The sequence below is a fragment of the Agelaius tricolor genome, unplaced genomic scaffold, assembly GCF_023055355.1.
Source record: "Agelaius tricolor isolate 1412-34295 unplaced genomic scaffold, bAgeTri1.0.p SCAF_15, whole genome shotgun sequence".
Lineage (NCBI taxonomy): Eukaryota > Metazoa > Chordata > Aves > Passeriformes > Icteridae > Agelaius > Agelaius tricolor.
In genome coordinates this window covers 17,096,932-17,110,569 of record NW_027269275.1, presented here as the reverse complement: position 1 = coordinate 17,110,569, position 13,638 = coordinate 17,096,932, and the positions used below count along the sequence as shown (strand labels likewise).

General features: G+C 41.2%; 1 protein-coding gene across 1 annotated transcript in view; it reads left to right on the top strand.

The window, feature by feature from the left end:
- The window catches only part of LOC139596431 (polycystin-1-like protein 2), a 36,865-nt gene extending 23,247 nt beyond the window's left edge, over positions 1-13,618 (top strand). The window contains 17 exon segments of the mRNA XM_071440734.1: positions 103-249; positions 759-958; positions 1,113-1,339; positions 1,832-2,045; positions 2,977-3,205; positions 3,968-4,199; positions 4,639-4,735; positions 5,427-5,567; positions 6,266-6,451; positions 7,274-7,601; positions 7,700-7,833; positions 8,734-8,861; positions 9,198-9,358; positions 10,033-10,243; positions 10,758-10,859; positions 12,023-12,154; positions 12,950-13,618. Coding sequence (XP_071296835.1) covers positions 103-249; positions 759-958; positions 1,113-1,339; positions 1,832-2,045; positions 2,977-3,205; positions 3,968-4,199; positions 4,639-4,735; positions 5,427-5,567; positions 6,266-6,451; positions 7,274-7,601; positions 7,700-7,833; positions 8,734-8,861; positions 9,198-9,358; positions 10,033-10,243; positions 10,758-10,859; positions 12,023-12,154; positions 12,950-13,075 — 2,995 coding nt within the window. The 3' untranslated portion in view covers positions 13,076-13,618.
- The last annotated feature ends 20 nt before the right edge of the window (positions 13,619-13,638 follow it).

Sequence of the window (13,638 nt, the reverse complement as noted above, 5' to 3'; positions counted from 1 at the left end):
CCAAGTAGCTGAAGGTCAGAGTTTGTCCTCCACAGTCTTGTTGAGCTCTGGATTTCACACACTCAGTGGTATGTGACAGTGCCCTGTGTGTTTTTCCAACAGGTATGTGAATCGAGTATTAGTCCATGACCTGGCATGGGATCAGAAATGGTACTTCCTCTGCAACTCTTGGCTAGCCATTGATATTGGAGAGTGTGTCCTAGATAAAGTGTTTCCAGTAGCAACAGAACAGGACATGAAGCAGTTCAGGTACCTCCTATTTCATGGATTTTTTTTTTCTCTTGATAGCAGTCAGTCTGGAAAAACAAGGATGACAAAAACAGACCAAAGCCCTAGAAAAAAATGAAAACAAGGAAGGTCTTCCACTGTCCTTAAAGAGCTCTGAATAAGGGAGAGAGAGAGGGAGGATGACTACATAAATCATTACCCTAACAGTAGTACCATACTGAAAATATTGGTGCTAAAGGATAGCCTGACAGAACAGAACCTACAGAAACCCAAACATCTTCTCTTAAGTGTAATTTTTTTGACAATTTAAATAGGAACTATTTGCTTTCCCCCTATGCTGTGTCCAAAAGAAAAGGACATAAGTAGCTATGACCATTCCATGCAAATCAAGCCATGGTATTTGATCATTTCTCCTAATTATTACTTTTGCTGATAGTGCCTAGAAGCATAAAAAGGTTGGGACCCTGAACTAGGGCTTTGTTCTTCCCTCTCCTTTCTACATATCCATTTGATTTCCCTCTTCTTCCCAGCAATCTGTTCTTCATGAAGACCTCCAAGGGTTTCCAGGATGGGCACATCTGGTACTCGGTGTTCAGCCGCTCCCCTCGAAGCTCCTTCACGCGAGCCCAGCGCGTGTCCTGCTGCTTCTCCCTGCTCCTGTGCACCATGCTGACCAGCATCATGTTCTGGGGTGTGCCCAAGGACCCTGCTGAGCAGAAAATGGATCTGGGTAACAATCCTCACCACTGCTTGGGCAGGCAAATAGAGAGACAGCAGAATCTGGAAGCAAGAGTTGATTAAATGGGTTTTTCCCAAGAAAGAGACTTGATGGTTTATTTTGCCTGGGGTTATTTTTCCTTCTCTGCTCTGTTTGACCTTGACAGGTAAGATCGAATTCACATGGCAGGAAGTGATGATTGGCTTTGAGAGCTCCCTCCTCATGTTCCCCATCAACCTGCTCATTGTGCAGATCTTCAGGAACGTACGACCCCGGCCAGCCCAGCAGAGCAGAGAGAAGAAGCCGGGAAAGAACGGCCGAGTGTCCCCAAGCCTGCCTCCCACCCCAGGGGCCACCCAGGCTGCCTGTCTCACTCCGGAGGCTGTGACAAAGGCAAGTCCCAGTGAGTCCTGCACTGCCCTCTGCTGCCACACACTACCGGCCTCCCCAGCTCCACAAATTTCCCTGTTTCAATGCTCTTCAGCCTGTCTGAAGAGAAAACCCAATTACCACTGGTGCAAAGTGCCCACCTAAATGCAATCCTTCATTAAGGTCTGCCTTTGTACATGCCAGCCCTTGCACAGTTATTGTGTGTGACCAAATCACTGTGTTCAGGGGGTAGAGCAAACACCAAGCAACACAGTGAAGATAAAAGGTATCATGGACCACATCTTCTCAGGCACGCTGCCCTTTTGAACCACAAAAGCTGCCTTGCTGAACTCACTGAAATCTGCCTGTCACATCCAGCACTGTAGGATGTGCTATTCTTATCCATTCTGGAGATTTTAGCAGTTGGTGCAGCTCCCAGCCAGTGGTACTGTCAGATCACATCAGCTTAAGCCACTGCAGCCAGAGTCACTGCTGTGTTGCTGCTGTCTTTCCTAGGACATAAGAAGAATTGCCAACTCACTCTTTAAAGCCCTGAAGACTCTATCTCCCACCTCAGCACCAGACCTTGAAAAATCAGCTAATATCAACACACTCCTGTCATTGGTTGAGGATGTCATCTGTCAGCAGAACAGAGCTGGGCAAGGGTTTTGTGATGAGAGCAAGAAGGATGGCCCTATAATTGTCACACTGGGTGCTATGGATATCCCAGGTAAATAACACACTCTGAAATACCTGCTGAAACCCTTGCAATGAAAATGATGATAGCACTGGATGTGATGACCCAAGCTCCTCTTACACTCTGACTCAAAGGCAACTACAGAATCACAGAACAGCTGGGTTAGAAGGGATCTCTGGACCCCACCACGCTGCTCAGAGCAGGGTCAGTGGGAGCAGGATTGCCCAAGATCAAATCAGTCAGATGCTGAATGGCCCCAAGGATGAAGACTCCACAAATTCTCAACTGGAGCAACCCATTCCAGTGTCCAATATGTTTTTTCTTATGTTCAGAAATTTCCCATGTTTTAAGATGTGCCCATTGCCTCTTGTTCTTTCACTGCACCACTGAGCACCCAACTAAGTAAAATCAACTGTGAAATCTCTATTTTTTATGTTGTAGAATCAAATGTTTGCTTTGGCTTGGGAGCTGGATCAGCATCTACAAATGAAGAGACTCACAAATATCACTTCTTTCACAAACTCTTTGACCTGTCTTCTTTTTTTCTTCTTGGCCTTGTGCTGTTGTTCCTTTCAGTCTGACTCTCAATTAAACAAGAATATATGAGTAAATAATCTCACTGATTTCATTAAGACTCACATTTAGCTTTTCCAGGGAGTCTTCCAAGCTACTAATTGCACAGGTAAACCATGAACAAATTAAGAGTTGATATCTGATCTGACCTATTAAGATTTTAGGACTGCTGTTTAACTCAGTTGCCTTCTGGAAAAAGTTGCAGGCCATGCCAGCAGAGGAGTATTAAGTGCTAGTACTAAAGCTGCTTTTACATGTCCTTTCATATGTTAGTCTTCATCACATTCATGATCTTTAGCTCCAGAGAAACCATCCTTTGAACAGATGTGTTCTAATCTATTTATTTTCTCAATAAATAAATAAATTTAATAAATTTATTCTTTGTCTGCAGAAAAAACAAGAAGTCCAACTCCAGAGAAGAGAATTTGTGACCAGCTGAAATACAGGGGTTACCATCGCTGCTTGTACATGCAACTCCAGCATGTAGAGATGGAGCTGGAATTACTGGGGCCCCATAAATTTCAGATGCCTCAGAGTTACACACAAGCTGTTTGTCAGGTTCAGCATATGAAGAACCTCCTGGAGAACCAAATCTGCTCATCAGCATCCATCAGTGAGGGGTAACCCAGTTCTCATTCTAAGTATAAGTAAATTCAGGTCATGAATTCAAAATTGGACAGGATGACACAGCCCAAATAATTGCTGCTTAACATGTGCTAGATAACTATTATTAAATCTGTAAAAATAAGTCTTACTATTATACCACTGCAGGAGCTACAAAGAAATTTCCATGCACTGTGAACTGCACACAAAAGCAATAATGACAGATCATTGCTGTTTGTCATTTTTGCCTCCAAAGTGGAAAGTTACAATAAATGCCATGTGATAGTAAAGGGCTGGGATAATCACCCAGCTCCAAAGTCACAGAAGTCTTTTAAAATGTGTGGATAAAGAAAAATTAATAAGCAGACAAAAATAGTTCTGTGAAATCTGATAATTAAGTTGGAAGTATTGAAAACAATTGCTCTAATTACGTCACTTGGCCATTATGGTGATCACAAGAGATGCATTCAGCAGATTTAATGCACTCACAGCTTTGTCAGTAATTCTACTGGAGATTCAGTTGTGCATGAACTGAGGAGTAAAGAAACCCATCACATTTATTTTGATTTTAGCTGATCTCTGCACACCTCATTATTTTTTCTCACTTTTTGTATATGGATACTTTTTGGTATCCATATATCCTATATAACTGCATTAATTAAAAGAATATTTTGATTTTATATCATAAGATGTTGCCTGTTCCCAGTGAACCCAATGGCTGCGATTTTGGTTCCTGTTCCATCACAGACTGATTTTTTCTCTTCTCGTTCACTCTCAAGGTGGTCCCATACTCCAAACTTGTCCAGTGATGACAAGAAAAGTCCTTCTCCCAGAGGGCTGCCCTGGTGGTTTGTGTTCATTGCTTGGTTCCTTGTGGCAGCCACCAGCAGTGTGTCCGGGTTCTTCACCATGCTCTACGGGCTCCACTATGGCAAGGAGAACTCCATCAAATGGCTCATCTCCATGCTCATCTCCTTCTTGGAAAGTCTTTTCATCACACAGCCCTTAAAGGTGAGAGCCTCAGAAATGCAACCACCAGTCAAGATGAGCTCATCTGCTGCCATTGCAGGAAGACAATGTAACACGTTCTAAAGAGCTGCAGGATTTAAGATATAAAATGAGAACTCTTTGCCCTTCAAACAAGAGCAGGCAGGTGGTTTAGAGTTCGGATGGGTTTTGCTGACATTAACTCCATTAGTTTCAACTCCCTTGCTTTGTCAGGGTTTAATGAGGTTTCTGACCAGTGAGGATGTGTCACAGAATCAGTTTAGCTGGACAAACCCCAGCACTGTGCACTGTTCTCTTGTTTATGGGCTTCAGCTGCATGGGTTCAACAAAGCCAAGCACAGTTGTATTCCTGCAGTGCATGGATCCAAAGTGATCCAGGTCAAAACCTGAGCTTCATGATATGAAACGGGAATATGGTGACTCTATAGCTGATTCCTTCCAGGTGCTGGGATTTGCTGCTTTTTTTGCTCTGGTTCTGAAGAAGGTGGAACATGAGGATGAAGAAAACACAGCTATTGATGGACCTTTATCTGCACCAGGTAACTGCCTGCAAAGTTAAAAATTATTAAAGAAAGTGCAGAATTCCCCAAGCTTTTGGAGTGCTTCATGAATAATTCTTGACTAAGCTCAACTGGCTTGCAACAAAACCTCTAACTATTCCACAATTTAGTGAAAATAAATAAGTGAACAGTAAAAAATTCACCCTTCATGTACAGTGGTAGGTCTTTATCTGACAAGTATAACTAAAACCTCTCACAAAGAAATTTCCCACATCCTTTAAGCCCTATATGGATGTTCTCAGGTTACATACTTTTCCACAGCCACAATTATCTGTATTATTCCCCTAAACTGAGCAGTGGCTTCTGCAGTCATAATCATCTCTAAATAAAGCCTTCACTAGCAGACAGGAATCCTAGGGCACAGCAAAGTTATCTGATCTGCAGCTTCCTCCCTGCTCAGCCTCAGGCTAGGAATACACCATCTGCTGAGATGCTCAGCCTAGAGAGAGACACCTGGAGCACACCTGGTCCTAAACCCAACACAGTTTTTGTGAGCTCCTTCCCTCTCCACTGTTTGCCTTACAGTTGCTATAGAAATTGTTTAAATCACATCCTCTATTCCTGAGGGAAAGCATTAGATAGAAATGTTTCCTTAGAAAGTCCAAACAAACAAAAGCAGGACATGGATGATCAATTAACTAATTCCAGGGTTCACTGCTCTCCCTCACAGGTGATTCATACCCTCTCTTCGGGGTCCGAAGGGACAGTAGGAGCAACATCTACCGGCCACCTCCTGCTGCTGATGTGGAGAAAATGAAAATCAGCTACAGGAAGGAGCAGAAAGCATTTGCCCTCATCAGAGAAATCCTGGGTATTACCCATATGTAGATGATCTTGTTTTATTCAGTAATACTCATCAGTAATTTTACTTCAGTGAAAATATTGTTCTCTTGGGTGACAAAGTTTTGGCATATCTTCTTTCTGCCAGCCATTATGATGTACAGACAGGCTGTTCCCTGGCAGCTGGAGCTGCAGGGAGGTGGGAATGTTAGCTGGAGCTAAAAGTGTGGCTAAGGCTTCATTTTATGGTAAAAAAACACATCACAAACATAAGAGATTAAAGAAAAGCAGAAAGGATAAAAGGAGGAGGTCAACATTAAAATCAAGCTGAAACCAAAGAGCAGATGGAGGCCATCTTTCTAAAAGCATATAGTATCTATAGATAATGATTTATGCCCCTGTTTATTTCCTCTAAAATCAATGGCAAAAAAAAAAAATTACCTCAACTTCACTTGGAACAAAGTCATTTTATTTGGAGCTACCATGACTACTTCTATTCAGCCTTCCCACTTCTTTTCTTGACTGCTACTCATATTCCAAATGTGAAACACTTAAACTGCAGCACATTGAAGTTTTTTGGGTGTACTCATTAGCACTGGTCACTCAGAGCCTACAAAGCACCTCCCTGGCCTAATGGCTGCTGGCAGCAGTAATCATTCATGCAATCTATTTTGAACGGCATTGTTAAGCCAGAGCTCACATGTGTTGTTTCTTTCTGGTTTTTTCCAGCCTATCTGGGGTTTTTATGGATGCTGTTACTGGTTGCCTATGGGCAGAGAGATCCCAATTCCTACTATTTAAACAAACACATTGAGGACAGCTTTACAGATGGATTCCATGATGTCTACAGTTACCAGGATTTTTTCACGTGGGCAAACACTACTTTACTCAAAAATCTTTATGGATCATATAAAGGTGCAGATTCACATTGTTTCCCTTCAGCTTGACAGATTCTGAAACTTTGTTTTTAATACTTATCTCTAACTTTCATATTTGAGTGGAGAAAGGGATTGTGAGTGTATGAGGCTAGCAAGGAATCTTATAATATGAATACCAGTGGATAACAAAACCCCACAGCTTGACCCTAGGTTAAACATCCCCTGATATTTTCCTTATATTTAATATAACCCAAAAGTTCTGCACTGCACTGCTAAATTTTTCACATTTTTTATTACTTACTCCAGATATTCAGATATATCAGAAAGTTTACACAACTTTCTTTCCATAATTAAGAAAAAAAAAAAAAAAGGCAGACAGGTGGCACCATACAGCTTTCCCTTGGAGAGTTGTTTGCATCATGACTTGTGTCAATGTGAAGGCAAATTATGCAATACCAGCATGTTTCTATCCAGCCATATCCAGTAAAATATGACCAATTTTCCAGCTCACATTTAAGGGTAAATATTGAAATATATTAGCAGAGTTGTTCTTTGGACATGAACACTGCATGAACACTATGGGACTCGAGGTGAGTCACTTTTCTCCCCCAGGCCTCACTTTCCCTGTGTATAAAATACTGATGGGGGTGACACAGAGCTCTGTTATTGTGAATATTATTTAAGAACTCAGTTCAAATCAATATGAGGGTTTCATTTTCATGACTATTTTGCTTACAGTGTTTCCGAGAAAAAGAATATACGGCAAAATATTAATGCATCAGTGAATCATAAATGAAATGAAGAAATATTATTAATTTTGTCATATTGCCAGTGCTGCTCTTTTCCATCTCCTGCTCAGGATTCATTACAGATGGCAATTCCAAGCTGGTGGGTAGTGCTCGAATTCGCCAAGTGAGAGTGAAAGGAGACACCTGCCCCGTTTCTCCCAGACTCCAGCACGCAGCTGAGGAATGCCACGCTCCCTACTCCCTACAAACAGAAGATACATCACTTTATGGGGAGCACTGGAATACCTCAGGCCCTGATAACTCCTCTGACCTGAGCTCAGCATGGCACTATCAGAGTCAGTCCAAACTGAGAGGACACCCCAGCTGGGGTAAATTTGCTGTCTACAGTGGAGGGGGATATGTGATTCACCTGGGAACCGACCCTAAAAATGCCTCCAGGTACCACTTGTGTTCTTGTAAATTATCAGTGCATCCTCCATGTGGTACTGTCTCATTCCTGTATGAATTACATCACTGGTTACACATTCTTTTGGCAGAATTCTCCAGTACCTTTTCAACAATGTCTGGCTTGACACCTTCACAAGAGCAGTGTTTGTTGAATTTACAGTCTACAATGCCAACGTGAACCTGTTCTGCATTATAAGCCTGATGTTTGAAAGCAATGCTTTAGGTGAGAGCCTTTCCTAAGTTACACATTTCTGAAGACAGCAAGAAATGCACCTACAGAAGTTAGATTTACACATTATCAGTGTTTTCCTAGTTCTTTCCTCAGGAAACACAGGTGTATTAATAAATCTAATCATGAGAGAATCAATGCAAATTTTTTAAACCATTTAGGAAAAATGCAGCATCACAGTAATATGGACCATAATGGAATATCTTATGTTTGCTTATGCCATGGTCATCTGTTGATGAAGAAAACACGACACTGAAACTTGATCTTGAGAATTTACACAACAGGAAAAGAAAAATTCTGTTTCCTAATCACTTCAGTGAATCAATACAATATTAGGGCAAAAATGCAAATAATGGTCTGGGTTTTTTGCTCCTGATGACTTCTAATGTATAGCTATGTAATCATGTAATACATAATCTGGATACAACAAAGAGAAGAGTAAAAGCAGATTCTGGTTTAGGGGCTATAAGAAAACATTTAGTCTGAGAGCAGCCTCCTTAGACTTGTGTCCAAGTATTGGAAAATGCCCAAATTGAGCTCATTTTGTTTAGAATGAGATTCAGCTTTTTAAAAAAATTCCAAGTCCTCCTGCTGTATTTCTGCATTTGCAGTCCAATCCAAACTCAGTCCTGCTGGGATTACTATTGTACTATCAAACAAGACTCAAGCAGACAAGCACAACCACTCTAAAAGCCTTGACTCTCTGAAATTCCTGTTTGAGGAAAATTTCAAACCCTTGTAGGGTTACTCATACAGTCAAGTCTAAATCTTAGTTTGATGGTTGAATTCAGCCTCACACTGATGTGAAAGCAAGTACAGACATCTCACTGGTGAACTGAGTTGTTTGAATGAAGGCAGAAGAAGCCCTGAGGTGACCCCTGTTTTCTTTTTTAGGGGCCTTCTTCACAAGTGCAGAGCTGCAAAGTGTCCGGCTGTACCCCTACACCGACAGCCTCCATATCTTTGTGGTTGCAGCAGAAATCATTTATTTCCTCTTCATTGTGTACTACATGATAGTACAGGTGAGCCCCACTGGAGAGTCTGCCTGAGAGTGTGACCTTGTGCCTGCTGTTAATTGCATTTACAAAAGCTTTAGGACTGTACTTGATTTCAGTATCACTGATGCTGCTACACCAATGGAAGATTGAATCAGGTGCAGTGTCAGTATTAAATAAAAGGAAGGCAGTGCTTTTTTTGGCTTGGATGCTGTTTTTGAGAAAGATAATGAGAAATTAGTGCAAGATGTAGTTTTATTCATGTAGAGCAATCTGCTTTATTGTGGAGGGCATTGCCCTAATCTTCAGAGGTGCATTGTGTGATGTGGAGTCATGAGACTGAAACAGTAAAACTCCTCCCAGGGAAAGCTGCTGAAGAGTCTGAGATGGAGATACTTCCAGAGCAAGTGGAATCTCCTGGAGATGGCCATTATATTGATTAGCTGGAGTGCTCTGTCAGTGTTTGTGAAACGGACGGTCCTTGGGGCCAGGGACATCAGCTACTACCAGGAACACAAGGAGGAGTAAGTACTAATGCTATTTACTGCACCCTTTGTTGTTGCTACTTATGCAGAAATAAATCTGTTTTTCCTCTTTCCAGACAGCACCTTTTCTGTGCTAAATATTACTATCCTAGATGGCTATGTATTAATGAAGCCTGTAAGTGTGTCAGGCCTTAGATTTGTATCAGCAATAGGATTTTCTTCTGATACTGCTCTAATAAAATCCAGCAGACTTGAGCACCAAGTTCCCTTCCTGTTTGCATCACCCTCTTGTGAACCAACAAGCCTTTCTGCTACAGGACATCCACCCAGAAAACACATAATCTGCCTTGTTCTTTGTTGTAAAAAGCCCCTGGTTAGAGGATAATAATGGAATACTTAGTGCAGAATGGAAAATTATAATGTCTTTTAAAAAATCTTTCAGGAAAGAAATGATAGAATCACAGAATAATGAGCAGAATTTGGGCTACAGCCTTGATCTCCTCTCCTCAAAAATGTTAGCCATGCACAACTGAGCTTTTTGTGTGCACACAGTAGGAAGTGCAAGTGGGAACACTCAAACAGGAACTCATTAGGTCTCTACTGAAATTCCAGCACAGGGTGACTGGCTTTTCCAGCATACCCATTTATGCACTTCAAAGGATTCTGTGTGCATGGTAGGTATATTATGCATTTTCTTTTTATTTTCCTAACAGCTCCATAAACTTCAGTGAAACAGCAAGAGCTGATGCAGTTCTTGGCTACCTGATTGCATTCCTGGTGCTTCTCTCCACAGTGAAACTGTGGCATCTGCTGAGGCTCAACCCTAAACTGAACATGATCACCTCAACACTGAGGAGGGCATGGGGTGATATCTCTGGGTTCATCACTGTTATTGCAGTCATGTTCCTTGCCTATTCCATTGCTGTGAGTACCACAGTGCTTTCTCTTGTCTGCAGTCTGCTCCCAGGTACTGTCAGGTTAAATCAACTATTTTTGAATGCCAAAAGCAACATAGCTTTGCCATGTAAAATGGAATAAAGCTGCCTGTCTATATCTTAGTTCAGCAGCTTGGAGCCCAAGTCTTCTGTATGAGTGAAAGAGAAGTTAAAACATCCACTCTGTCCTTAGCAAACTGAAATTTAGTGAAAAATCAAACACTGAGCTGAAAAATAAGGACTCTTTATGTGTAATAGATGCAACAAAGAACAAAGTACTGGAAAAATGATTTTCTGGATAAAGCTTAAATTGTGGAGCATTCAGAAAGTGCCATTTTCTGTTTGGCTAGTTGTAAGTGGGAAATAGTTATATTTTTTAGATATCTAAACAGGCTGAGCAGATACAAGACATTCTCATATCTATGATAAAGATCTTCAAGCTAAACACATTTTGCAGCAAGGACTCTGATCGTGACACAAGACATGACTTCTGTCCTCTGCAGGCAAACCTGATATTTGGCTGGAAGCTCTACTCTTACAAAACCCTCCTTGATTCAGCAGAGACCATGGTCAGTCTTCAGCTGGGAATCTTCAACTATGAGGAGGTACCACATCTAATTTGGAGAAGTTTGCAGCCATACAATTGGCATCTCAGCTATCAAATATGCATTGACCCAGCAAAGAGAAGGACTTTCAATTAGTGCTAAACATGAATCTAATTTTGCAAGATCCACAGCACCCTAAGGCAGTCACCCTTTCTGAGCAAGACAAGGACATCCAGTGAAACCTCTTTCATTTTCTATTTTGACCACAAGGAGGCTCATAATGAACCTTTCATTAAGAAACCTGCTCAAATTTCTACTAGAGCTGTTACTAATTGATTACAAAAAGTTTTGAGTAATTTCCTTAGAAAGCTACAGATAGAAATGTAAGGAAAGCCCTGTGTTTGTTCTGAACACCCATTCTATCTTCCCAAGAAAGGCAAGGCCTTCCACAAGAGAACTTTATGTTAATTTTTTTGTTGTTGTTGCTATTCTTTATATACCACTTTTTCAGTAAGATCTTTCAAATATTTCAATATCCTTTTAACATTTTTTGTGGATTAATTTTTGGACATCTCTGACTGTGAACTCCTCCTTGGTGTATGTTTTTAGACCATGGATCCAATAGGATACGAGGGGCTTTGAAGATCAGTCATTTGGCACATTTGGCACATTTTCACCTCTACATCCCACTCATGTTAATCATGAAAATACATTCCTATGTAGTTTATATAAAAATGAGTGGTTTGATTTTTTACAACCTTTGGTTTACAAGTGTCTCTTACAGTCTGACTGTGCTTCTTTGTAAAGCATACAGTAAAATAAATGACATGCATACAGGGATTTCACCTATTTTGAAAGCTGAGGCATTAGGAAGCTTCAGCTGTTCTGTGGATGAACAGATCTCCAGGCTTGTTAACTTCCACAGGAAACTGGCATACCATTACAATTAAATGCAAATACTTAAAAACCCCCAAAGACTGCCCATATTCACACACATATATATAAAATATTCTGTTGTCTTTGTACTGTATCATATCAACAAAGGGCAATACTAGAGTAGAAAATTTATATATGTGTATAATGAATATGTCATAATTGATTAGACACAGGATTCTCAAGGTGATAGACTTCTTATTGGGTCTTAACTCTTGTATGTATGTATGTAGATAGGTATGTATGCTTTTTGTGGTTTTTTTTTATGTCTTACCTTATGCATTATGCAGGTCTTGGACTACAATCCAATTTTAGGCTCCTTTTTAATTGGATCCTGCATCGTTTTTATGACATTTGTGGTACTGAATCTGTTCATTTCGGTGATTCTGGTTGCTTTTAGTGAGGAGCAGAAGCATTACCAGGTTTGTTCATCTAAGCTCTCTTGCTTTTAACATTTTTTGTTCAGTGCTTACTCAGGTATTCAACCATGGATGAAAGCCATGTAAATTCAGTCCAACTCTTCAGAAGGCAACATTTGCTCAGAAAGTACACTTCAGATTTTCCAGATTTACGCTGTCTATTCCTGTTCAGATGAGTCCCTGTTCAGATCTGATTTGTAGCCTTCTGTTCACATACTACATCCATCAAAAAACTCTTAGGTTCGTGCTGGGCTGTATTGAAATCAGTGCCAAAACTGCTACTGAAGTGCATGAGGCTTTACAGCTCCTTTTAAAACTCTTACTGTGAGTGCCTGACCCATTCAAGCTATTGATAGTGTGGTGTGAAATCCATCTCAACACTCCAGTACTGCCCAGAAATGTTTTAAATAAAGTCAAGGGAGATGAAAACAAAGGATATGGTTGATAGAATAGAATATATATTTAGTTTATCTCGTTTACTTCATCTCAAAATGGTGGATGTCTCATTGTGTATACCACGAGCTGTATGGGAGCTGGTAAGTGCACTCCAGGCTCCTGTAGAGAGATTTCCATGGGATTTGACAGCCAAAATTTCTGTAGTGTCCATATTCATCTGGGGCTTCTGTCTGGATAAAAATATTGGCACAATGTTTTGCCTGGCAGTCACTCATGCTCTGTTGAAAGTTGGCTTATTTCACCTCAAGTACAGATTTTGTCTTGCAACTTGCCCTGGCTTCAGCAGAGACTGAATCCACTTTGGGTGTGCACCTCCGAGTAACTTATTTGTTATTATTTCAGGCTTCAGAAGAAGAGGAGATTGTTGATCTAATGCTAATGAAACTCTTCAGTTTCTTTGGAATAAAATGCAAGAAGGAAGAGAAGCCGGTCACTGACGAACAACTGGAACAACCTGTCAGCAAGTGAAAGAAGAGCACCTTGAAAAGTTACTTTGCTTGTGGGCAAATTATTTACTTGTTTGCTATTAGCTGCAGTGGTTAGTTAGGTTAGGCTGTAGGCTTAGGTTATTACAGCTTCTGATTAAAATGAGTTTAGCCAAAGGAATGGCTGGACTTGTGTCAGAGGAGGTTTGTGCTGGATATTAGGAGAAGGTTCTTTCACCCAGAGGGTGTTCGGGCCCTGAACAGCTTCCCCAGGGAATGGGCACGGCCCCAAGCCAAGGAGAGCTCATGAAGCATTTGAACAATGTTCTCAGGCCCTTGTGGGATTGTTGGGGTGTCTCTGCAGGGCCAGGAGTTGGACTTCGATCCTTGTGGGTCCCGTCCAACTCAGCCTGTTCCGCGATTCTGGGAAAAGGACGCGGCGTTCACCCCTAAAGCGCTGCCGGCACTACTCTGTAATAATAGCTAAGAAATAGCAGTAACCCTAAGGCGAAACGTCCCACGTGCACTTGCTGTAGACTTGGCGCCTGTATTTATTTAATAAACACCGAGCGGCTGTTGCACTGTCTGGCTAAGTCCTCTCAGTCT